Source organism: Aquarana catesbeiana, linkage group LG03 (genome assembly GCF_042186555.1).
Source record: "Aquarana catesbeiana isolate 2022-GZ linkage group LG03, ASM4218655v1, whole genome shotgun sequence".
NCBI classification, from domain to species: domain Eukaryota; kingdom Metazoa; phylum Chordata; class Amphibia; order Anura; family Ranidae; genus Aquarana; species Aquarana catesbeiana.
Window position 1 is genome coordinate 547,005,640 of NC_133326.1, and position 26,804 is coordinate 547,032,443.

The 26,804-nt window shown below is 43.5% G+C and overlaps 1 protein-coding gene across 24 annotated transcripts in view; it reads left to right on the forward strand.

The window, feature by feature from the left end:
- The window catches only part of MICAL3 (microtubule associated monooxygenase, calponin and LIM domain containing 3), a 313,530-nt gene that overhangs the window by 164,144 nt on the left and 122,582 nt on the right, over window positions 1-26,804 (forward strand). For 16 of the 24 annotated variants that reach the window (XM_073621556.1, XM_073621539.1, XM_073621540.1 and 13 more), the window contains exons 13-19: window positions 4,328-4,521; window positions 4,726-4,838; window positions 6,706-6,768; window positions 21,360-21,533; window positions 22,434-22,508; window positions 24,060-24,149; window positions 24,928-24,981. In XM_073621556.1, coding sequence (XP_073477657.1) covers window positions 4,328-4,521; window positions 4,726-4,838; window positions 6,706-6,768; window positions 21,360-21,533; window positions 22,434-22,508; window positions 24,060-24,149; window positions 24,928-24,981 — 763 coding nt within the window. The remainder of the gene's footprint in view (window positions 1-4,327; window positions 4,522-4,725; window positions 4,839-6,705; window positions 6,769-21,359; window positions 21,534-22,433; window positions 22,509-24,059; window positions 24,150-24,927; window positions 24,982-26,804) is intronic. The other 8 variants (XM_073621554.1, XM_073621560.1, XM_073621557.1 and 5 more) reach the window with 3 other exon arrangements.

Genomic DNA, 26,804 nt, shown 5'->3' on the forward strand with positions numbered 1-26,804 from the left:
GAGTGTCCCTCTTCCTCCTGGCTATCCTCTGCGTCTTCCCCTTCCTCAAGGTGACTACGACCGGGGTCTTCCACCTCCTCCGTCTCCTCCTCAGAACCCTGAGAAGATGGTGGTCTCTGTGGAGTGGTGCTTACCCGTCTAATATTTATAGAAGCACTTTCTTGGGAGGAAGAGCCCTCTCTGCTATCCTGTCTAGCATTAAGGCTAGCCTGAAAAGCTTTAAGGGTGGACAGCATTTCAGACTGAACTGAGAGAAAATCTCTCATAACTTCTGAAGTCTCCTTCCCTGACAACTTGTGTATGCACTTATAACAAAACGGCTTTGTGTGTTCTGCTGCTAACTTGTCATTGCAGTACCCACACCTCTTGGATCGAGAAGGATTTTTGGACTTTGGTCTACTGGCAACACTCTGGGTTTCAGTCTCTGCAAAAAAAAGAAGCCCGTTTAGCCAGTAAGAAAATAATTGACCAAAAGATTCCTTGTGAGGGTAAGGCTAGGGGTCCCACCCCCTCCCTTATACCCTCCAGCCTGGTAGACTCACCCCCAGTGGCCTCCAAAACGGCTGTAGACTCCTCTTGCTCCATTTTCAGGCAAGCAAGTAGTGGACGCCTGCTCCTTGCCCAGCAATGCTGCCTCTGCTGCCAGGAATCTACCCCTTTTAAAAGCTGGTACCTGCTTGTGCAGCGGGCTGTCTCCTCATGCCGTTTCGGACGCCGCCACCATCTTGCCGAGGCCTGCAGGGCCGGAACACTCTAGCGCCCGGAGCGCCGTGACGTCATTTCCTCTCCGGAAAGACCCCCGCAAAATGACGCCGACTGACACACAGCCGCCAGCGCCGAGGCGGCGAGGAGAGCCCAGCAGATCCCTGCATACCGAGACCGCTCTATACCCGCAGGGGCAGGACAGATTGGACGGCAAGCTCACCTCCTGACCCAGTCAGGTAAGGAGAGGAAAAGCAGGAACATGGTCCCTGGAGTTCTGGAGACTCAGTGCCCAGGGTCCTCCAGTTCTCACGGGTAGCTCTTCACCGCCCCCCTGAGAAATAGGGAAAATGACCCCCCAGGAAGGGCAAGCCCTACCAGACCCAGAGGCTTCTCAAAACCTGCCATCTGGCACCCAGGGGGAGACTTCCAGCCCACGGCCTTAGGTCTATCAGAAAAAAACAGGGGGGGAGGGGGGGTTTAACCTCTTTCTTAAATGTGTTTCCTGTCAGGAGGACCAGTCATCTCTCAGGGTGCCGTCCTGGAAGACGACTTGAGAAAGACATTTACCTCCAGCAAGGCTTATTTAAAACACCTAGACAATTTCAAAAAACATTATAAAAAAATATGGGGATTTGGTCACACCATATTGCTATATGGTGCTTAAGCCCACTTACTGTGACAAAGTACCCCATGATTAGTTGGTCCTACACTATCCATAGATTGGAAGATCCTGCTTCTCTGAACCATGGGAGCAATACACTCCTCTATATGGGAGAACTTGAGGTCTCCACCCATGACACAGGTGGACACTAATGAGAGGTACTTAATGAGGGAGTGGGGTGCTCCTCACCCAAAAGGATTTGGTCAGAATCTATACAATAGGCAGAGGATATTTGGGGGGCACACCCTAAAAGATGCATTAAAGATGGTGCAGCCATAAGACCATACACCAGAACAAAATATTACAACGCACACATGCAAAAAAGACATTTACCTCCAGCAAGGCTTATTTCAAACACCTAGACATTTTTGGAGCCGTGATGACGTCACTTCCGTGCATGCGCACGGGAGCTGCCTTTCACTGCACAGGGCTCGGAAGGAACGGCGCCAGTGATGTCACTGGCTGCATGTAATGCAAACATCTAATAAACAGTACACGTTTAGGAGATATTTACACTGCCTATAGGTAAGCCTTATTATAGGCTTACCTATAGGTAAACTGTCAGCAGAGGAAGTTTACTTCCTCTTTTAATAGAGGGGAGGAAAGGGGGGCGGCCGGACCGACTCCACTACATGAAGAGTATTGTATGTGTAACTATCTGCTAGCTGATAAGGACACTGGTATGTGCTGGCTTCTTAACAACTAGCTATTCACTAGTTAAGGATGCCAGCAGGTGCCCACTCCTTAACAACCAGCATCTTTAAAAAAGTCATGTGACCCTCAAACTCGCCTAAAAATCCTTGGGGCATTTTTTGATGCATTTTTGGTGCATTTCCCTTGACTTCCAATGGACAGTAACCTTTTGACCAAAGACGAAGCATGCAGGACTTTTCAGACCACAGCGCAAATGTAGTACAGTGATGTGAAAAGTCACATAGGAATAATTTTGATGTTCGTTCTTTTTTTTTTTTGCAGTTCAAAACAGGTCTCCTGTGCAGGCAGTTCCACTTGCAGGTGGAGTATACTTGCATAGTAAGGCACAGTGAAACAAGTATAAAACATGAACATGACATCAGTTGCCAGACCAGCTCAAAGAGCTTAAGTATGTCAAGACTATAACTATTATTAGTATAGAGCAGGGGTCCTCAAACTACGGTCCTCCAGTTGTTCAGGAACTACAATTCCCATCATGCCTAGTCATGTCTGTGAATGTCAGAGTTTTACAATGCCTCATGGGACGTGTAGTTCTGCAACAGCTGGAGGGCCGTAGTTTGAGGATCCCTGGTATAGAGGGTACACTTTAAGTGGAACTCTAGGATTTATTGCCACTGGCCTCTAGGTTCTACTTAAAATCTTTTGCTCAGTATCCCTCTGGCCACGTAGGCTTAGGATAACTCTAGTCCACACGGCATTAGGATATTGCAATAGGATGTAGTTCAAAAATGTAATCTCAGGGCTTGACTCCCACTATATTCTCGCTCTACCTGAAGAATTGGCCTCTCTGCAGTGTGATCATCTTTTATTTGGCAGCGGATCAGGGTTGTAATTAGACAAAGCTTTTAACATAAACCATGTTTGTTTATTTGTGGGAACAAATATCTGAGCACACAGAATGACTCACTGCTCCTTTTTTTTTTTTTTTTTTAATGTAAATTGGCCGTGTTACAGTAAAGGTGTTCTCAGTATAACAATGTACGCGGATAAGGTGTCACCCTCCTTTCCTGAGTGTTCTGTCACCTCTGCCTGAGGGCTGTTAGAGAGCAAAACACACCATTTCCTGAAACCGACTCCGTTGTAATCTCAACCTTCCTATGCCGGTACTCTGCTATTGGAGGGTGTGTCATTATCCTAATACACCAAGAGTCATGTAACTGATGGGATTACTCCCTGATACCTGTCTTAGGTGTGTGCACAAATAATGCTGATGAAGACAACCTGACGCCTCCCTACAGAATGACTTTATAGTGAGCCTGTTGTCTTGCTCATTCAGGGCAAAGTGACAGGTTCTCTTTAAACCCACCCCCATCCCACTTGTATTCCACAGCATTCTCCTCTGCTCTTTCCTCTTCAACAATTATTGCAAAATACCTGGTGCTTCTCGATATGAGGGAGCATTTGTCCCATTACAGAAACATAAAAGGGAGAGGAAATCTAAACAAATAGGGGGAAATAATTTCATACAGGGGGGTCCATTGAACTGATGTCCCCATTTTTAAGATTTTCCCACTATTTCTATTTAACTGTAAGTTTTGTATTTTTCCATTCCTTTGTCTCAGTGACAGTGGTCATCAAGACAAATACAGAGGGTAAATCTCTGCAGTGGAAACACAAGGGTCTAAATTGGGGTACACACTATAAGAAATTGGAAAAAGGAAATAAAGTATGAAAATTGTCGTATGACAAAGGCTTTTTTGTTTGTTTCTGATCATGCGCAGTCTTTCTTTTCTGTTTTTTCTCATATGCAAATGGAACACATTAAATAAAAATCATTCATTCTGTTCCCCATATGAGAAAAAAATTGGGAGTTTGTCCCTTCGGAAATGTTTGTTCGTAAGGTTGGAATCAGCTGTTGAAAGTTGTGTGCACACTATGAGAAAATTGTACGATCGTTTCTTGGACGAAAATGTTGGTCTGATCTTTGTTTTCTTTTGTGTATGAGCCTTAACCCTTCCACACCCTTCCAAAACGATAAAGTTTATTTGTCTTTTGATGCACTTAAAATTGGAACTGCAGAGCATCATTAGTAAACCTGTATAATGTCTTATTGTGTGCAGTTGCTGTTTCTTTTGCAGAGTTTAAATTACAGTGTTACATACAATTAATCCTGTGAATTGCTAAGAGTGCGTGCATGCTCGTTCTCTATCTCTCTCTATCTGGTGTTACACTTTTTATGTTGGGATGGCTGAATAACAACTTTTCATAATGGTCCTCTGTCTCAAGGGTTCTGCTTTTTCCCTGCAGAGATTTTGACTCTCTAGATGAGCGTGATGTGGAGAAGAATAACCAGCTGGCATTCGATATCGCAGAGCGGGAGCTGGGTATCTCTCCGATCATGACCGGGAAGGAGATGGCATCTGTCGGGGATCCGGACAAGCTTTCCATGGTGGTTTACCTCAGCCAGTTCTATGAAATGTTCAAGGAGACTTCTGGATCTGGTAAGATGGTGAATGAGATTAGTACAATACACAGGCTCATGATTGCTGCCAAGAACCAGGGAAGTAAAACCTAAGCAAATTAAACTTCACTTTTTTTTTTTTTTTTTTTTTTTTTTTAATTCCTTTTTATCTATTTTTTTTTTTTTTAGTTAAATAATACTTTGAGGACAAGCAACTGACTTCTCTTGCCTCAAATTTTTGCAGACAATGCCGATCCAAATGCAGATGAGAAGGCTGCTCTCCTTGCCACTGCCAAGTCTCCCATCTCTTTCCTCAGCAAGCTGGGTCAGACAATCTCTCGGAAGCGTACTCCTAAGGTAAGCTGCTAACTTTGTGGACTTATTTGGCAGCTTTATATTCTTCTTCAGATTTTAGATGCCTGTTGGAAAAAATATACAAGCAAAGTTATAGCCCTACTCCATCCAAAATTATTTCTTAACAGTCGTACAGTACACAGGCAAAGTATTCATAGACCCTGGGTTATAGGCTTGTACCTTCAGGTGATTAGACACTGGAAAAACATTTGAGAACATACCCTCTGGGCACCTTCTCTATAACCCTACCCCACTCAGTGAATCCTCAGTTTTGTGCTTGTGTCCTAAGATGATAGACCTCTTCTCCTTCATATGGAAATACCTCTTGGCTTGACTAGTTATTTTATATTTCTTTAACTCAAAATGAATTCATATTAAATATAAAAAGCATAAATATCCTTTTGGAAAGTGGGGAAGCACAAGAGCACTATTGTGGCACCATTGAAAATTGTTGGATACACAGTAACACTGAGAATTGGAGTTTTAAGATTTTGTGCATATTTATCCCATGATCCTGAACTGGACAGTCACGTTTATTTTTTATAAACTGGACACTTGGTATCTTTGTGACTGGTATTAGATTTGCACTTTGTTTTTTATGAATGCACAGCTCTGCAGATGAATTGATATGCTTTATGTGTAATATGAATTCCTTTTGCGTTATTTATTGGGGTAATGCTGTCCATGATCGTGTTGGGATATTTCAACTTGCTTCTTGTCCTGTGATAACTGACCACAAAAAGGGGGGGGTTGGGGGGAGCGGGAATGTCCAGGCAGTAATTATAACCCGATGGTTCTAATCCTTTCTAATTGTATTGAGAAAAGTGATTTTGCTGCAGTCTGTCTTTGGGGACACAAAGTTTAAAAAAGTATTTTAATATATTTGAGCTCATTCACATTTGTGCAGAGACCTGCAGTTTACAGCACTTGAACACAACTTTCAGGGCTATGGTCCAGAAACGACGCATCTGTTTATCTCTCCATCAGTGCATATTAATGAATTAAACATCACACTGTGACAGTACAATAAAGTGCCAGCTAACCTAAAACTTCAGAAAGCATTTTTATCAGCTTCTTATTATGACATCGCTCTACTCAGGGCTTAAGACACCTTTTTACTTTCTTGGATTATTTTGCTTTCCGTGGGCAAGTTATGTGTGTAGAGCTGAATATCCTCCCAACCACTGCATGTGATGGTTAGACTTTTTAAAGTGGAGCTTTCAGTAACATTACAAGTCTACATGAATGCATTTATGACGTACACAGTATACAGCTGCAGTATCATTTTTCAGTAAAGCTCATTTTGTCATTACAAGGCCATTCTTGAGTTTGCTGTCCAGCAGCTTTGCCATGGCTGAGATGTCATCAGCCTGCTGCAAGCAGAGGGAAGCATTTCCTCTACTCTCTCTCAGTAATCAGATTACAACACTGTAACTTTGTAGCAAGCCACTAGGTGAGAGGCTTTAGAGAGGGCTAATCCATGTCAAACATTTGTGAACACAACCAAGAATTGCAGACGCCAGGATTTACAGGAGTGTCATCTATAAACTGAAATCTTAGTCCAGGAAGTAGATGGTGATGCAGGATGATGCCTGAACAAAGATGCTGCTCTTCAGGATAGAGAAGCAAATGAAGGCATTGTCAGGGAGAGCATTGTAATCTCTTTGAGAGGTAATGAATACTTGGGAAGTGCTCACTAGCATAGTACTGAACGTTAAAATTATTTCTGATGACCTGTCCACTTTAAGAATGGACTGGATGAAGCACAAGGAATAAAAATGCATTTTTTGCTGCTTGTTATTTCATATCTGTTTTTGTCTGAATTCCTGCTTTGTCTCCTCATATTAAACTGTATTTTTCCCTTTCAAAGGACAAGAAGGAAAAAGATGTGGACAGTTCTGGGAAGAGGCGGAAGACGAGCCAATCTGAAGATGTAAGTGTGGCGGGACGTTCATTCCTAACTAGTAAATGGCCTGTCGTAGTACAAGCACATACCTACAGGTGATGTCAAGCTGAGCTTTGCATACAGGCAGGACCACTTCCTGTTTAACTGCAGACAGGACTGCTTCCTGTTTATTGAATACAGGCAGGACCGCTTCCTGTTTACTGAATACAGGCAGGACCATTTTCCTGTTTTATATGTGTCCTAACATTTTTATTTTTTATGTTGTAAATACTGTCAGAAATGCTGTATGTTCATGTTGTAACTTGAAACTCCAACTTGGCTTTGTATGGGCAGTGACAGAGTGTACGCCTCACACGTCCTAAATTAGGTTACTCTCCTAACAGTGGGTGCTGAACGCCAGCAGGGTCTTGTCCTGTGCCCCACAAGCCACAAAATACAGGAGACAATAAACCAGCTGCACTCCATTAAGATTCAAATGCTGGCAACTTCATTATTCCAGACAGGCAGTCTGGGATTTCCTCCTGTAACTCCTATCACCCACAAGACTGGGCTTAATTGTAGGTTAACGGAGTGCAGCGGACTTTTCCTCTTCTGTATTTGCTTGGCTCTAATTTAAACCTGTTACGGAGTTAAAAAAAAGAAAATAACATTTGTGACTCTGTTCGGCCCATCTTTATACAGGCCCCCTTGTTCGTTGTAACCAGAAAGTGACATCACTATTCCATGCCTGCAGCTTGCTGTGTTATTTCCCTGCCAGCAGTCTGCTCATTGGATAAACAATGAGCAGCATACTGCAGGTGGGGGTTCAACCTTAGCTGTCCCTGTATTGTATGCCTTTTTTAACACTTCCCATACGGCCCTCAGCTAAACATGGAAACATAGCATTGCTCTCTAGTGCGCTTATGTCTGATTGGCCAACATTAGTAGATTTCCACTGCCAACCTGTTTTCTGGGCTGCATGGAATTTGGAGGAGTTATACTGACAGTGTTTTGGGAAATGCATTCAAAGTGGAACATTTACCCATAACGTTTGATAACAATGAATGTTCTTTAACAAAAGAACATAAATTACACATTAATAATTATGCCCACCAAAATAAGTGTGTGTTGTAAATCACCTTCAGCACTGAGCCTCTTTTATCTTGCTGCAGTCCGCTATTTTGTTGAAGCCCAGAGCAGTCACTCCATTATTGGAAACCCTTCCCATCCCCATAGTCTTAAAAACTGTCACTTTGTACAATTAAAATGTGCGCATTTCCAGCCTTGAATGCATGTCTTGGCTCAGCTAGAGAGGAAGGCTGACAGAAGTTTTACACTGCAAGACAAGAGAGCATATCAGGGAAATAAGCTATCCTTATAAGTTTAACACTTTTGTATCTCCCTGGCAGCAGACTTTTTCCTGTTACCTCTCCTGCTTTTCTTTTTTCTTCCCTAATCTGTGTTCCCTCCACACAATCTGTGTCATTGTTAATGCTTTCTACTTCCTACAGCAACAGGAAATCTTAAAACTGTGCTGATCAGCCTCTAGTGGCTTTGATTTTAGGGTGCTGTCCTGAGAATAAAGGGCAACTGAGCATGTGCAGAGTAGGAGAAGACAGTTCATTTTTTTTGTTTTTTTATATAACTAGCATAAAGTGATCTGTTAGGACTTAATTTGCTGACTAAAGTTCCACTTTAATGTATGTATCATTTGTGGTGTACATCTGTATTAATATTTGCCTGCCTGAAGTTCTGTTTTCATTATCTACCCTGTGTCTTTTTAGGTTGCAATTTTTTTATTTATTTTTTATTTATTTTTAAAGCTCAACGAATATCAAAGTTGTCTTTCAGAATTATTATTTATTTTTTTGGAAATAAAGTTGTACATTTTTGATGCTTTATTAATTTTCTATGGCATTATTTTAAATTGCATTTCTAATTCTTCCCTTGAGCAACACTGCTTCATTATAGGAAGCAACCTAAGGTTATACTGCTTCCTACAGGAGAAATGGACAATGAAAATTGAAGGCCACTCTTTAAAACTTTAATGCTTCCCACCTCACACCAGCTTAGTGTCCTTATACATTGCCTTGGAAAAAATATTTATACCCTTTGACATATTCCACGATTTGTCATGTTACAGCCAAGAACATGTATTTTATTGGGATTTTATGTGATCGACCAACACAAAGTGGCACATAATTGTGAAGTGGAAGGAAAATGTTAAATGGTTTTCAAAATTTTTTACAAATATCTGAAAAGTGTGGCGTGCATTTGTATTCAGCGCCCTTTACTCTGATACCCCTAACTAAAATGTAGTGGAACCAATTGCCTTCAGAAGCCACCTATTTAGTAAATGGAGTCCACCTGTTTGTAATTTAATCTCGGTATAAATACAGCTGTTCTGTGAAGCCCTCAGATGTTAGAGAACCTAGAGAACATCATGAAGGCCAAGGATCACATCCGACAGGTCAGGGATAAAGTTGTGGCGAAGTTTAAAGCAGGGATAGGTTATAAAGAAATATCCCAAGCTTTGAACATCTCACAGAGTACTGTTCAATCTATCATCCAAAAATGGAAAGAGTATGGCACAACTTCAAACTTACCAAGACACGGCCATCACCCTAAACTGACAGGCCAGACAAGGAGAGCATTAATAAGCGAAGCAGCCAAGAGGACCATGTTAACTCTGGAGGAGCTGCAGAGATCCACAGCTCAAGTTGGAGAATCTGTCTACAGGACAACTATTAGTCATGCACTTAGTCAAATCTGGCCTTTATGGAAGAGTGTCAAGAAGAAAGCCATAAGTTCCGTTTGCAGTTTGCGAGAAGCCATGTGGGGGACACAGCAAACATGTGGAAGAAGGTGCTCTGGTCAGATGAGACCAAAATTGAACTTTTTGACCTGAAAGCAAAACGCTATGTGTGGCACAAAACTAACACCGCACATCACCCTGAACACACCATCCCCACCGTGAAACATGGTAGTGGCAGCATCATGTTGTGGGGATGCTTTTCTTCAGCAGGGACAGGGAAGCTGGTCAGACTTGATGGGAAGATGGATGGAGCCAAATACAGGGCAATCTTAGAAGAAAACCTGTTAGTCTGCAAAAGACTTGAGACTGGGGCAGAGGTTCACCTTCCAGCAGGACAACAACCCAAAACATACAGCCAGGGCTACAATGGAATGGTTTAGATCAAAGCGTATTCATGTGTTAAAATGGCCCAGTCAAAGTCCAGACATAAATCAATTGAGAATCTGTGGCAAGACTTGAAAATTGCTGTTCAGACGCTCTCCATTCAATCTGACAGAGCTTGAGCTATTTTGCAAAGAAGGAGCAAAAATGTCACTCTCTAGATGTACAAAGCTGGTAGAGACATACCCAAAAAGACTTACAGATGTAATTGCAGCCAAAGGTGGTTCTACAAAGTATTGACTCGGGGGGCCTGAATAGAAATGCACGCCACACTTTTCAGATATTTGTAAACAATTTTGAAAACCATTTAACATCTTCCTTACACTTCACATTTTTGCGCCACTTTTGTGTTTGGTCTATCCCAGTGATGGCGAACCTTTTTGAGCCTGAGTGCCCAAACAGCGACACAAAACCAACTTATGTACTTCAAAGTGCCAACACAGAATTAAACCTACCAGTGGCTCTTTACAGAGGATGGGACTGATCATCCCTCTGAATGAGCCCTAAGGCAGGGGTCGTCAACCTCTGGACCGCGGACCGGTACCGGTCCGTGACCTGTTGTCGGGCGGGCTGCCATCAGAGCAGGAGGTGAGCCCTGTCAAGGACTGCGGTATAGTTAGCAGCCTGTGTGTATTCTGTCATATCTCCCGAGAAGCTGCCGATGTCAGCCTATTAGCAAGGCAGGTGGCGGGACAGCTGCAAATCGTGACAGAGCGAGAGCTGCCAAACTTATATTAACAAGCGGGCGAATACCTGCTTGTTATGAAGAGTCTCTCCCTCTGTCACGATCTGCAGCCATCCCACCACCTGCCTTGCTAAAAGGCTGACATCAGCGGCCGCTCGGGAGATATGACAGAATACACATAGGCTGCTATCTATACCGCAGTCCGTGACAGGGCTCACCTCCTGCTGAAGCATGAGAGAATAGACATAGGCTACAGGGGAGGCAGAGATTAAAACGGGCGCTGTGCGGGGAGGACTGTGATTGGAGGGGAAAAGGGGGGGTGCATAACTGCAGGGAGGACTGTGATGGGAGGTGGAAAGGGGGTGTGCATGACTGTAGGGAGGACTAAAATGGGAGGGGGAAAGGGGGGGGTGCATGACTGCAGGGAGGACTGTGATGGGGGGGATTGGGCATGACTACAGGGAGGACTGTGATGGGGGGGGGGGGGGGGTGAACACAAGGAGAACTGTGATATTGGAGGGGGCATGACTGCAGGGAGGACTGTGATGGGGGGGACATGACTGCAAGGAGAACTGTGATATGGGGGGGCATGACTGCAGGGAGGACTGTGATTGGAGGGGGAAAGGGGGTGCATGACTGCAGGGAGGACTGTGATGGGGGGCATGACTGCAGGGAGGACTGTGATTGAAGGGGGAAAGGGGGTGCATGACTGAAGGGAGGACTGTGATAGGGGGCGTGACTGAAGGGAGGACTGTGATGGGGGGGCGTGACTGAAGGGAGGACTGTGATGGGGGGGCGTGACTGAAGGGAGGTCTGTGATGGGGGGGCGTGACTGAAGGGAGGTCTGTGATGGGGGGGCGTGACTGAAGGGAGGTCTGTGATGGGGGGGCGTGACTGAAGGGAGGTCTGTGATGGGGGGGCGTGACTGAAGGGAGGACTGTGATGGGGGGGCGTGACTGAAGGGAGGACTGTGATATAAAGTGGACTGTAATCCTTTCAGTGCAGTCCCCTTTATATTTCAGTGCTCCTTTACAGTGCAGGGGGGTTGTGAGACTCTGTGAACCTCTCGCCTTTCCCACTTCCCCATATGACGTTGCTGGAGCTGGAATAGGGTGCCGCAGAGAGGAATTCCTGAATGCCTCACCTGAGGTGTAGGTCTGGGGGAGGCAAAAAGCTGCAGCACAGACCCTCGGGATGGCGGAGGAATAACTTTACACCCCCTAAATGTCGCAACCTGGGATGGGATGATTGGCTGCCCACCTACCATGCTACGCCCCTGGCTCAGAGTTCCCGGCCAACCTCAGGCCTTGGGGCTAATGATTCTGAATGGGAAATTCGAGATCCGGGGCTTTTTGGGGGCCCACTTGGTGCCCCTGTCAGGCCCCCCCGCGCCAATGCCACTGATGCAAGGAAGGGAGCCGGCTCCTCTGCCTGCACCGTCAGTGCAAGTGACTGCCAGGCTGGGGGATCCCCCCCATCCTGGTGGCGCTGGCTCCGTAAGCTTGCGTGCCCCCGGAGACAGCTCTGCATGCCATAGGTTCATCATCACTGGTCTATCCCATAAAATCCCAATAAAATACATTTACATTTTTGGTTGTAACATGACAATGTGGAAAATTTCAAGGGGTATGAATACTTTTTCAAGGCACTGTAAGTATGAATGTTTCTTTCCTTTCGACTATCTTTTTCTTGAATTACAAGATTTTTACTACAACTACAGGTAGATTCAGGCTGGTAATTAGAAATCCTTAGACTGTTTGTTTTTTTTTTCTGTACATTTTGAGTGAAGCAGAGTTTCAATATAACTCAAGCACAACCTTTTAGTTTTAAAACTAAAAAGAAAAAAAATTAAGTCATTTTGAAATTGATGGTAGCAACACATGTCTAAAAAGTTGAGACATGGCACCAGAATTCTGGCAAAATAAGTTGAACTAACCAGAACGAGTTGGAAGATCATATTACAATGCATTAGAATTGGCAACATGTCACTAACATGATTACATATAAAGAAGGGCATCTTAGAGAGTCAGAGTGTCTCAGAAGTAAAGCTGGGCATAGGTTCACCAATCTGTGAAATGCTGCAACTAAAAATTGTCAAACAATTTCAGAATAATGTCCCTCAATGTAAAATTGCAAAGACTCTTTCTCGTTCTCTACTGTACATGATATGAAAAGGTTCAGAGAATCTTTAGAAGAGGGTGAAGAGGCAGTTCTGCAGTGATCAAAACCTTGTTGACACACATTCTTGATATATAGTACTGTACAAAAGTTTAAGGCAGGTCTAAAAAAAAAATGCTGTAAATTAGGATTGCTTTCAGAAATATAAATGTTATAGTGATTCTAAAGGTTTGTTTTATTAATCGGCATGTTAATCTTATCTGCTCTGTGATAGTTTTGCACCAAAGCAACCCCGATCCTCCTCCTTCTGAGGACCCCTGCCGATGCTCCTGGCCCCTCCCCCCACCCAGTGCCCCCATATCTGTATTTCTATAAGACTCACAGCGTGGCTCAGCCCCCGCTCCCAACTCATTGGCTGTGATTGGCAGCAGTGGGAGTCAATGGCTCCCACGGCTGTCTCTAAGCCAAGGAGAAGTGAGAGAGCCAAGAGAGGCACTCCCGCACAATACTGGATTCAGATCGGGCTCAGATGAGTATAAAGGGTGCTGGGGGAGAAGCTGCACTTGGAAGATTTTTCTTCTCTTCATACAGAGAATGCATGAAGGTAATAAACCATCTGTCTATACAACCACTTTAATTGTTTATTTTTATCAATTAACAAAATGGAAAGTAAATGAACAGAAGAGGTATCCACATCTAATCAATATTTGGTGTGACCTTCCCCTGCCTTCAAAACTGCATCCATTCTTCTAGGTACCCCCGATTTATTTCTGCAGCAGAACGACCCTAAACATACAGTCAATGTCATTGAGAACTATCTTCAGCGTAAAGAACAAGCACTCCTGGAAGCGATGGTTTGGCCCTCACAGAGAACTAATCTCAACATCTTTGCGTCTGCCTGAAAATACACGAAGAAACAGAAGGATTTGAGGCAGCCTATATCCACAGATGTTCTGTGGTTAGTTCTCCAAAATGTTTGCAACAACCTACCTGACAGGTTTTTTCAAAAACTGTGTGCAAGTGTACCCAGAAGAATTTATGCTGTTTTGAAGGCAAAGGGTGGTCAAACCAAATACTGATTTGGATTTCTCTTCGTTCATTTACTTTTCTTGACTGATAAAAATGGACTAGCACTTCTGTTTTGGAAAGCATTCTTAAGTTATAGCATTTTTTCACACCTGCCTAAAACTTTTAGTTTCTGCCCCTTATTTACTGCTTTTGTGAACAAGCCCTCTCAGCGTCACCCTGCCCCAAGATTTTACCGCTTGTGGGCTAACAATCGAAGCACCAGCATAATCATCACTAGGTTTCATTAAAGCAGAGCTCCAGGCTCCTTAAAAAAAAAATTAAGTCATCGGCAACTACTTACCTGTCCACTAATCCAGCTGTGTCTTCACCCCAGCCGATTTTTCAATCAGCTCTCGGGTGCTGCAGCCGCCATCTTGGATAAGGGAAACCGGCAGTGAAGCCTTGTGACTTCACAGCCAGTTCCCCACTGCGCATGCGTGAAGCGCGCTACATTTGTGAATGGCCCTTCAGCGGGGGAAGGAGCGGGGCCAAACTTCCAGATGAGTTTGCCGCAGCAAAGTCAGCCAAAAGTGGGAGTGGCTACCTGTCAAAACCAGGTACCCGCTTCCCCCTGAATGGTGGCAAATGTGGTAGCGGAGGGGGGGAGCAGCATCTGCTGTAGCAACTCTGACGTTTAAATGTCTTTGACACTAAGGCTGCATTCACACTACAGCGTTTTTAAACGTGGGCAGATTAGCCATGGATCTGCCCGCGATTTGAGAGCGCCAGGGTGTGAATGACAAAATGTGGGACTCGCATTCAAGATGCCGTTCATTTAAATGACACCTCAAATTGCGGTGCGGGTCTGCCGCAATTGTCGCGTGATAAATCGTGCTGCAATTGCGGCAACCATGTCGCTCAAAAGTAGTTCATTTAACTATTTTTAGGTGACATGCGTCCAACGATGTAGGTTGTCATTTCTGGGAAAATGAAGAAGTTGACGTTGAACTTCACTCTAATGCCCCGTACACACGGTCGGACATTGATCGGACATTCCGACAACAAAATCCTAGGATTTTTTCCGACGGATGTTGGTTCAAACTTGTCTTGCATACACACGGTCACACAAAGTTGTCAGAAAATCCGATCATTCTGAGCGCGGTGACGTAAAACACGTACGTCGGGACTATAAACGGGGCAGTAGCCAATAGCTTTCATCTCTTTATTTATTCTGAGCATGCGTGGCACTTTGTGTGTCGGATTTGTGTACACACGATCGGAAATTCCGACAACGGATTTTGTTGTCGGAAAATTTTATAGCAAGCTCTCAAACTTTGTGTCAGAAAATCTGATGGAAAATGTGTGATGGAGCCTACACACGGTCGGAATTTCCGACAAGGTCCTATCACACATTTTCCGTCGGAAAATCCGACCGTGTGTACGGGGCATTAATCTTCACACCAATCTTACCGAAGGGTGCATTACAGGAGAAGCAACAACTCCCTACAAGGGAGCTATTTAGATATTCCCAATTAACGCATCTCCTGAATACCCTCAAGCACATCAAGGCACATTGAAATGATCAATGAGCGAATGGCAGCTATTCTCTGTGAAATACCTTTTCGGGTCCCACCTGATTGGGACGGCGGGCTACCTGTATGACATATAGTGGGTGCACGTCTCTTACTTGGTCTTTTCCATCTTTCTTTGGCTTTGTCATTTCTCCCTCTCCACTAAACTTTCTCTCTTGCTCTATTCTCTTCCTTTTTTTTTTTTTTTTTTTTGTTCTCTCCTTTTCTTTCATATGCTGGTACAACTTTTAAGCTATTGCTGATCAGGCATAGCTTCTTCATCAGATAGACTGGTGAAGAGAAGAGGTCCACAGATTCCACCAGGTTGTGTTAATTGCCTGATAATGCTTGCATGGACATGTTTTTGTCCTTTTTTATTTTTCTTCCGAGTGATTTCTTTTATTTGATGACTATGTTCAAGCTATTCATACCTGGTTTAGTTTTCATGTAACTTACGGCCCCGCTACCTGATCACATAGATTGCTCATGGGTTAACTGCTATAGACTGATGATGATTCATCTTCTGAAACCAGAAATGTGTGCCGAGAAGGACCAAGGAAAGACCGTACTGTTTTTGTACTTTTGTATGCTCTTTGATAACTTTAATAAAAACTATTGTAATGAGAACTTCACTCTCCTAATCAGTGTTGATTATTTTTAATCCTCATGCTACTAGTAAATGGATACGAAAGTATATCATATTGTTTTAAACTTTTTTTTTTTTTTTTTTATTTCTTCAGTTAGTTCTTGGTTTCTTGCCTAGGCAAATGATGTCATCTATTCTAAGAGTCTTCAGGAAGGGAGGAGGGGTTTTCTCAGCTAAGCACACTTTCATGCGTGAGCTAAGGGCAAGTGGATTCCAGGAAGTAAATGCTGCATGAATCATGCTAGGAGTTTGTTTTTCAAAGGGCTTTCTCAACAAAAAAGCATGGAGACATGGATGGATGAAGGCATTTGCTTTGAATATTAAAAATTAAATAGGTTTTTTTTTTGTTTTTTTTCCCCCCTAATTCTACCCAAAATATGTTGTCCGTGACCTTTGACCCCAACAATAACCCTGTCGACCTTTGATTTTTTTTTATTTGATTTGATTTAAAAAATAAATCAAATGTTAAAAATAAAGAAAAAAAAAAAAAAAAACATACTTGGTTTGTTTACAATTACTCTCCTGCAAGAAGGGGGAGATGCAATGCATCTTTCTCTAAAATCTAAGTTCAGAAGTGGAAGGAAACCCAGGTGCGGGCTCACGGTGACTGATCACTTTGATGGCCAATCAGAGGCGATCAGGTGACCCGGAACCGACAGTTCCGGGTCCTGATAGTGTGAGACCCTGGTCACTGAGCTAGGAGTGCACTGTGCGGCGTAGTCCCAGCACAAAGGGTGGTGTGTGTGTGGCCCAATAACCATGTGAAAACTGATGACCAATCACAGATCATACACAGTAGTAAACAATAATGAATTGCATATATGAATATTGGTTACTGTATGACGTGATCACACAACGACAACATGGTATCTGGACCACTCAATACAGCCCAGTAACGATCACCACAGTCTGCTGTTTCCAGTGAACACAGCATTTTGCACATTGTGCTGTTGCGCACCCCAGGAGGAATGTGCAGTGTGCGTTTCCACTGCGATATGACTACATCGCTGACCCTGGGGAGCCACCCACCAGCCGTAAATATACTGCAGGTAGTCAGCAAGTGGTTAAAGCAGCCTTTTTTTAACCATAGTTCCTCCAGAGGTTGCTAGAGGTTCCTTGAGTCTGGGTTCACACTTATGCGAATTGGATGTAGCTTTCTCCGCATCCAATTTGCATGACAGGAGAGTGTGACCGGCTCTCAATGGAGCCGGTTCACACATCTCCAGGGAGTCATTGCACAGGGGTCCTGTGCATCTTTGCCTCAGTTTCAGGTCCAAATTCAGGCAAAGATTCATCTCTGAAATCGAGAACAGGGATGCAACAGACCCCTGCTGTGAGCTGCATCCTTATTGGGTGTGAACCCAGCGTGAGCAATGAGCAATGTCTGCCCTATAGAGCAGTGGTCATCAACCCTGTCCTCTAGTCTGCATCTCTCCAAGGTAATACATAAAACCTGGCCTGTTAGTGGCCCCTGATTACAGGGTTGATGATCACTGCTATAGAGAAGTAACCTTTTAGCTATCTGTAAGAAGGGATTTTTTTAACCGATGACCACAAATGTAAAGAGCATTCTTCCCAGTGACCATAAATCAAATGTACAGGTAGTTGTAGAAATAGTAAGTACTAGCAGGCGTTCCTTGTGCCTGAAAAGTTATTTCAAGCATTTCTGTGTTTAAAAAAGTTGAGAGGCTGTGTTATTGCCAAAGCCTTAATGGGAAGGAAGGGGTTAAAACTTTTTTTTTTCTATTTGTGACCTTTGGAGAGATTAACCTTCACTTCCCATCCTGAAGTCCTAACAAAGTGAGTGTAATTTCTCTTAGGGTTTGTTCAAACAAGCTTTGGTCTCTGAAGCGTGATCTGTGTTTGAATTGCTCTTCGAAGAGCATTTGACAGACGGTGAGGAGGCTTTCCATCACTTCCTCTACAGTTGAAGGGGGTAGCAGTTGAGGACAGTAAAAGCATGGCTCAACCGATGGCTTTTACCTTCTTCTAAATCAGTGTTTTTCACTGGTTCAGGTGATGTGATCCTGACCTTTTACCAGATGCTCCAAATAAGTAGTCTATTCTGTTAGATGTATATGAATGGTCTCCCCTTGTACAGTGTTCTCTGTGTTGTGAACATGTATACTTGAACTTCTATGTATACCATGCAATTATTTTCTGTTACTGACATGCAATTACTAACCCCTTCCCGCCGACCGTACGCAGATATGCGTACTCGGCCTTCCGGGGTTATACCGGGATGATGCCCGCAGCTGCAGGCATCATCCCGGTACCGTTGTTTACAGCAGGCGATCGGCTACCCGTGTATAACAACCGATGCGGCTAAAAGCCGCTCGGTTGTTATACCGGAGGAGCGGGAGGGGACATCCCCCCCCCCCCCCCCCCTCCCGCCGCTGTTACCGGGCCTCCCGTGCGATCGGGAGGCCCGGTGTCCAATCAGGTACCTTTGGCGGCTGGGGGCGGCCTGGAACGAAGCTGTGAGCGGCTTCGTTCCAGCCTTCTCGTTGTAAACGCGGAAGCGACGTCATGACGTCACTTCCCGTTTACTCGGCTGCCAATGGCGCCGAATTTAAAAAAGTACACAGTATTCAGAATCGCCGTTTTCGGCGATCTGAATACTTTGAAGTGTAAAGGAGGGATGGGGGGTCTTTTAGACCCCCCATCCCTCCATAAAGAGTACCTGTCACCACCTATTACTGTCACAAGGGATGTTTACATTCCTTGTGACAGCAATAAAAGTAAAGAAAAAAAAAAATTTTTTAAAACACAATTTATAAAGTAAAAAAATAAATAAAATAAAAAAAAAAAAAAATGTTGAAGTGCCCCTGTCCCCGCGAGCTCGCGCAGCGAAGAAAACGCATATGGAAGTCACACCCGCATATGTAAACGGTGTTCAAACCACACTTGTGAGGTATCGTCGCGATTGTCAGAGCAAGAGCAATAATTCTAGCCCTAGACCTCCTCTGTAACTCAAACCTGGTAACCGTAAAAAATTTTTAAAGCGTCGCCTATGGAAATTCATAGGTACCGTAGTTTGTCGCCATTCCACGAGTGCGTGCAATTATAAAGGGTGACATGTTTGGTATCTATTTACTCGGCGTAACATCATCTTTCACATTATACAAAAAAATTGGGGTAACTTTACTGTTTGGATTTTTTAAAATTCATGAAAGTGTCCCTTTTCCAAAAATTTGCGTTTAAAACACCGCTGCACAAATACCGTGTGATAAAAAATATTGCAACAATCGCCATTTTATTCTCTAGATTCTCTGCTAAAAAAATATATATAATGTTTGGGAACTCTAAGTAATTTTCTAGCAAAAAATACGGATTTTAACTTGTAAACACCAAATTTCAAAAATAGGCTTAGTCATGAAAGGGTTAATAAAAGTTCTTTCAAATGTAAATCAATGTTTCTCAATTCCAGTCCTCAAGGAGCACCAACAGATCATGTTTTTAGGATTTACCTCAGATGAAATGGCTGAGATAATTACTAAGGCAGTGAAACTGTTCAAATCACCTGTGCAAAATAATGGTAAGCCTGAAAACATGAGCTGTTGGTGCGCCTTGAGCACTGACATTGAGAAACACTGCTGTAAATGCTAGTGCGAATGAGCCCTTAGTCATTTTGTCACTGGACACTTGTCCCCCTTGAAAATTTTTGCCTCACTAGTGCGAATGAGCCCTTAGTCATTTTGTCACTGGACACTTGTCCCCCTTGAAAATTTTTGCCTCACTGTTCTGCTGAGAGGTTTGGTTTTCCCATCACTTTCTGTCTTGGTATATTGGTTGCCAGGACCACGAGGGTGAATCTCCCCAGCAGGGACACACAAATAAAAAAAACATAGGAATAAAGTATTAAAAGTCTGAGAACGACAGACCGAAGACCCAAGGTCTTTTGATACTGATGGTATTTTATGAACAGAAAATCTAAAACAACTTAAAGATCTCCCCTCTTCGGGGTTATAAAACAGATACATAAATGGTTGTAATCCTATGACTTTGTATATTCAATGCGTGTTTAAAATTCATCAGTTTTATATAAAATAACTCATAAAAAAACACTATCGGTCTATAAATGATTGTAAAACTAGAAATAAATATGAAGGCCTTCACAATGAAATACATTGGTAGTAAATAAAAATGGCAAAAAAAGGAAATTTTAATTTGAGGAATAAAAGCCTGACAATGGTCTTAGTCCCTTCTACTCCGTCCAAAACTAAAAAAAATGTCTTTACATACACTTTAAACTGAAAAAAGCCTAATGTTAAGTATTCTTAAAGTTTCCTTTTTCCTTCCGACCTATCCTGTATAAAAAAGATCTTCGCACCTACCAATTCTTTTTTTTTTTTTTTTTTTCAAATCTGGTTGGGTCCAGTCCTGTGATCCTGGAGCTCTGGTTCATTGGTGTAATGGAGTGCTCGGCAGTGGATATGAATTCCAGGAGCCGTGATGTCACACCCTAGGGGTCCCATGGCCCAGCCATTACAAACACTCCCTCTCCTCCCCAGGTGCCACTCACTGACACGGGTGTCTGAGCTGCAGGATCACTCGGTGCAAATTAAAAAGTGGTTATTGCACAGATCCATTTTTTTTTTTTTTTTTACATTGGGTATGCAGGACAAGTAGGAGGAGGGAGGGAGGGAGGGAACATTTTTAGGAATACTTACGCTTAGGCTTTTCTTCCACGTCAGTTTGGAAACTTTGCTGGGATGATATCATAATAAATAACGGCCAATGCAGCTGGGGAGCACCTCTAGAACGGTAACCTTCAGAGAATAAAATAAATCTGCAGTAAAATGTATGTAAATTCTATTGATTCGCTGCCCATATTTGCTTCCTGTTTGGTCAGGTAAATATAAAATTTAAAATGTGTATCTGTTCGATAAGTGCAGAATCCCCAGGTGAAGCTAAAGGAAAAAGAAAGGCCTAAAAAACAAAACAAATGCAGCCACTACATCTAAGGTCTGGCAAGCTGCAGTTTATTACAGTTTTGTTTTTCGATTTTAGATGTGCTTTATATGTTACGTTAACATACACAGATGACCTCACTCAAGCCAACTCCCATAAGTCCCGCATAATTGAGCCCATATCACGAGTAAAATGTTAGTTTTGCATTCATGTGTGACAGAGGATAGAATGTCTGTTTGACCCTGGTGCTAATAAAGTTGATTGCGGCTCAGCAAAGACGACCTTGCAGACCTTGGCTTGTATGTTTGTTTGTGTGCGCACACATTTGTCAGACCATTCTCCAAAACATTCATTGATCTTTCTGTGCAGATTTCACTCTACTCCACCATCATAGTATAACCTACACAGATTTCACTCCACTTGCTCAATTGCAGGGTTACTGTTACTGTTGGTCAAAGAGGGGTGGGAAAAGACTTAATAGTTTTTACATCTTATTTGCAGGAGGAGGGTCCGCGGACTCTGCGGGAGGAGCGCCCTTCCCAACTGAGCTCTGGAACAGACAAGAGATTGGACACTGCAGCCAACAACCAGAACAAAGTGAAGTCAATGGCGACGCAGCTACTGGCTAAATTTGAGGAGAATGCTCCAGCACCTAACACGGGCCTGCGGAAGCAGGTAAGCGGCCATGAGAGGACACTGAATTCCTTTTGATGATGCTGTGTGAAATATACACTGTACCAAAATGCTATGTGATATACCTAAGTTGCAGTTTATATTTTTAAGACAGAGTACTTAAAGCTAAACAGCCTTCCCTTCAGTCTTGGACAGTTGTTCAGGCTCCTCTCCTGTGCTAAAAATTGCTTACTCTGATTTCATTGTACACTGTGAGCTTCTCCCAATGTGCATTAGAAGCTGAAACAAGTCCTTTAGAGCCTGCCTTATTTCCTGGCTGGCAGACGTTCAGAAATATGTAATGCTTTTCTCCGAAGCCTAATTGTTGCTGGCTCACCCATTTCATTCATTGGATTTCAGTTCTTTCAATGATATAGGTTTAGCATCACATGTAGGTAAAGTTCCTTCTGACTGACATTCACCAACTTATGAAGGCATTTTGATATTTACATAACTCCTCCCAAGAGCCAGCCCATGCACTGCTTTCATCAGTGCTGAAGGCTCTTGGAAAGAGTATTAAGGAAGGGCGATGTGATCATGTCAGGAAGCTATGCACTGCACCTTGCCGGCCCCTCCCACTAAGCATGCCTTTGTAGCATAGAGACCCAGTGATGTTATCACTGGGTCTAAAAAACCTGAAAGATATTTTAAAATTGAATTTTCATGTTTATGAAGGGAGAGATAGGAATCAAAGAATATAAATATAAGCAGAATATACTTCAGTTTTAAATAGCAATTTATTTCTTTTCCTGTGCGCCACATTGAAACCATGTGGTCACTTTGAGAAGTGTCTTGTCTGCCTGTGTTCCATTTTATTTTCTCACATGTCTCCCTTTTCCTCCTCTTCATATCCTTCTATCATCATTACCCCTACTCTTCCGTCTCCTCTCGGACACCCCTCAGAAACCCTTATTGCCTTACCAGCAGCGCTTACTAGAACAAGCTGCCCTCAGTCACAAAGAGCCACAGTGGAAACAGGTAACCAGTGCCGGCTGAATGACTACAGGTCACTCCACACTAGTATGAGTGTTTATAATCTATACTGTAGCGTCAAAGCAATTATTTAGAGAATCAGAAAATAGGACATGTTGCATTGGTTGAAACGTTTGTGTGTATGGCCAAGCAAATGCTTAATATTTTATTCACTATAAATTCACTTAGTATTAACTAGTGAATGTGTGTGCATTCATGAATGGTGTAATGAAGTGAAGTGGGTGTACTGGAGAAATACACCCCATAATTCATCAACTGCCCATAAAACAATGTATAGGTGGCTTCTGGGTAATAGAGGGGTGCTGGTTGGGAACTGCATTTCATCAGTATCCTACTGCAGCTGTAACATTATTAAACCGCCGTGGCTTCATTATTTCAGTAACAGGGAGCTGTAGTAGGACCATGTTGTGAAGTTGCCAACTAGCTCTCAAATGGGTAACGCTCATAGGTTGAATACTAGTCACTTAATAGTTAACATACAAAGAATGATGACTGATCCACTAAGTCATCGATGGCAAACCTTGGCACCCCACATGTTTTGGAACTACAGTTTCCATGATGCTCATGCACTCTGCAGTGTAGTTGAACATCATGGGAAATGTAGTTCCAAAACATCTGGGGTGCCAAGGTGCGCCATAACTGCACTAAGTGGTTAAAGCACATAGGTGGGGGACTGGCACGGAAGAGTTGAGGTGCATAGGGATTGGGGACAGGTCACTGTGCGGCTATTTATACACCGTCTGTGTACTGACCCTTGGAGTTATTTTACTCATGCTGAAGACTGGCTACTGTGGGACTAGGGTAGGTGGGCTAAGTCCTGGACCCTGAAGGGCTGAGGCAAATGAGCTTGGGATTGACCACTGCAGTGCCCAGGCATGTAGGCTGGGAATATGTTGCTGACAGGCTAGGGTACAGTGGTTGGGAACTGGACACTGTAGGGTTATTGCACATAGGCTGGCAGCTGTCACTGAGGGGCTAAGACAAGTCAGCTAGGTGCTGGCTATTACGCAGCTGAGGCACCTAGGCTGGGAACTGCCCACTAGGGGGCTGAGACATGTAGGCTGGGAACTGCCCACTAGGGGGCTGAGACATGTAGGCTGGGAACTGCCCACTAGGGGGCTGGGAACTGCCCACTAGGGGGCTGGGAACTGCCCACTAGGGGGCTGAGACATGTAGGCTGGGAACTGCCCACTAGGGGGCTGAGACATGTAGGCTGGGAACTGCCCACTAGGGGGCTGAGACATGTAGGCTGGGAACTGCCCACTAGGGGGCTGAGACATGTAGGCTGGGAACTGCCCACTAGGGGGCTGAGACATGTAGGCTGGGAACTGCCCACTAGGGGGCTGAGACATGTAGGCTGGGAACTGGCCACTAGGGGGCTGAGTCACACTGAGGTTAACATGTCTCAGAGATTTCATCTTCTTCTTGGATTGTCAGGATTTCTTTAATATAATCATTCAGACAGATAAAGGTATAATTTGTACACCTGTTGTCGATTTTGTGAATTTCTCCCCAACTCTTCTGTCCATCTTTAAGCCCAGGTATAATGACCTGCCCCGGACTTGCCCTAAAAAGGTCATCAGTCTGTACTCTCGGCCGTACCCTGTCCCAAGCCCTTTGATGCAGGTGACTCGGGTGATATGCTTTATGCGTGCCTCACTGCTTATGGCTGACTGTCTATGTACAGATGGAGGAATCAGACTTCTGCATGATTGTGCGAATAATCAAATTTGGGTTTAACTGGGTTTGTCTATCATACAAAGCATGATCGGATTCACCTGTCCCAGACATAAAAGCCTTTTCAGGCTGAAAATAATTTTGCTGTTCTGTCTAAAATCTAGTATTGGAGGATGTCCCTGTATGGCTCAAATCATTGTAAGCTCCCCATTTGATCTTGATTCCTTATTTTGGAGCTCAAAGTTTTTTTGGTTTTTTTTTGTGTAATTATAATTTTTTTTTTTTTTTTTTTGTAATCTAAAAATCGCGAGTTCATGGCAAGTGATAAAATTATGGTACAACCTTTTCATACCCGTAGAAATATTGGAAAGTGGCTGGTTTTCCAGTGTAACAGAAAATTCTTGTTGGGTCAATCAGCTCACAAAATGCCAAAGTCCATGTTTTTTTTTTTCTCCGTGACCCTGCTTTCCTTCAGCCAGTCATAACATCCCATCCCTAAAACCCGACTCTTTCAACCAATTCCTATTTTAAGGATCTGTGTACTTATGCATTCATATGGTATATAAATGCACCCTGCCAGGACCTCACATGCTGTCAATACCAGCACACTCTGCTTTGGCTGTTCACCAATGCCACTCACGGCTCCATCTGTGGCAGTGCCAGCTGCCTGCTCACCTTACGTTTATTCCATATGTCTTACTTATTTTCTCTCTTCTATCCCATTCAGAGTAGTCCGGTGCCGCCTGGCGACCGCAGGGAGACGTGTCCCAGCCCGGAGAGGGTAAACCGCATGGGTTTGGCGTGCTTGAGTGCAAACACATAAACAGACATTTAGGGTGTTAACATGCACTAGCATCTTCTCTTCACACCAGGTTTAATGCCCAGTTGAACCTTCTGTTTCAACCAGCTAAACACATTTCACATTCATCAAAACAAAAGATGTTTAAAGCCTTACAATTTAGAAAGCGTGCACATCCTGAGTAGAAAAGCCTGTACCCTGCCAACATTCTGTAGAGAAGGACCCTTGCTCTCTGTATGGAAGTAGTAGTCTCTATACAGAGGTCTGACACACCCCTTGCTACGCCAGACCTATAGGTCTGCAATCAAAATGGCTCATGCTCCCTGTTGATTGGAGAGCTCTGACTTAGAAGAGGATGTGTTGGACCTCTGCAGAGAGGCCACTGTTTCCACACGCAACTGTCAATCTCTGAAGCATAGTGACAGGGGACAGGTGTTTCTACTCAGGCTATCACTCTCAAAAGAAAACCAACTGTAAGACTTGGCACTTCTTTTGTTTTTATGCATCTGGAATGCATTTAGCTTTAGAGCAAGCTTGTGCTTTTCCCATGCAAAAAAAGAAACTGGTTTGATTTAGTGTCCCTCTCCCAAGAGTAGCATGTACCCCCTCTTGCTCCCCAGCCATGCAGCTACTGAGCAAAAAAAAAAAAAAAGTATACTTCTAAGTATAGAGTAGTCTGTGACAGTGCTGGTTATTGGCTGAGCACTGTCACATGGGATGGGTTAAACAATAGTGAAACACACCAAAACTGGGATGTGTGAAGTCCAAAATGTTTGTTTTATTTTATTCAGTAAAACAACTATTACATTTTGGGGGTCTACAAAAGCATCCTCCTTCATCGGGGCTTGGTAGGTACTGAGGGAGGTGTTTTCTAGAGCTAATCTAATCATTATGGAATACCTCGGTTCACACTGGGGCGACTTGTCAGGCGACCTAGTCGCCTGACAAGTCGCCTCCCGTTCTGTGCTATGGAACCGTTCTAATTGGAGCGACGCAAGTCGCTCCGACTTAGAAAAAGGTTCCTGTATTACTTTGGGGGCGACTTGGGGCGACTTGCATAGACTTCTATGCAGAAGTCGTCTCGCAAGTCGCCCCGGCAGTCGTTTGCAGGTCGCCTCGCTGAGGCGACCTGCAAGTCGTGCCGCCCATGTGTGAACCGAGCCTTAAGTTAATTGTAATAAATAAAAAAAAAAAAGCCTGCTCACTGGTCGTTGCTGCTTTACAGCTCTTGCAGTACCCATCTAAGCATTTCAAACCTGCTAAAAAAAAAGCCATTTTATTGTATGCATCTTCTGAATAAAACATTTTCTGGACATCCCAAACTTTTTTTTTTTTTTTTTTTGAAGGAAGGAATTAAAATGAGTGTGTTGCTTTTACACAGTCCAAGTACAGGTTCATTTAAACATTTTCATAGAACTTTTAGTTGGGCTGTGAGACAAAACCTCTTCAAACATTTTACTTGGAGCTCCACTCCTTTTAACAAAGAGAAAGTAAACGGGAGTGATTGCTGTCAAGCTTTAACCGTTTACACATTGTCCTTTAATTTGCATATAGTGTGAGACAATGAAGCACATTCTTCCAAAATCTGAACATTTGTAAAACATTTATTAGTGGGAGACAATGCAAGCCCTGGTTTATTTCCCTATTTAGGCAAATTTTAAACTGTTCCTTATTGTTTTAGGAACAGTTTTCAAGTTCTTCTAATACTGCATAGACACTTGTAGCTAATGTTTGGGCCAAACGCTATCTAATTTGTCAAAAATGTATCTTTTTCCCACACACGAACTATAGATAAACGTCCTCCT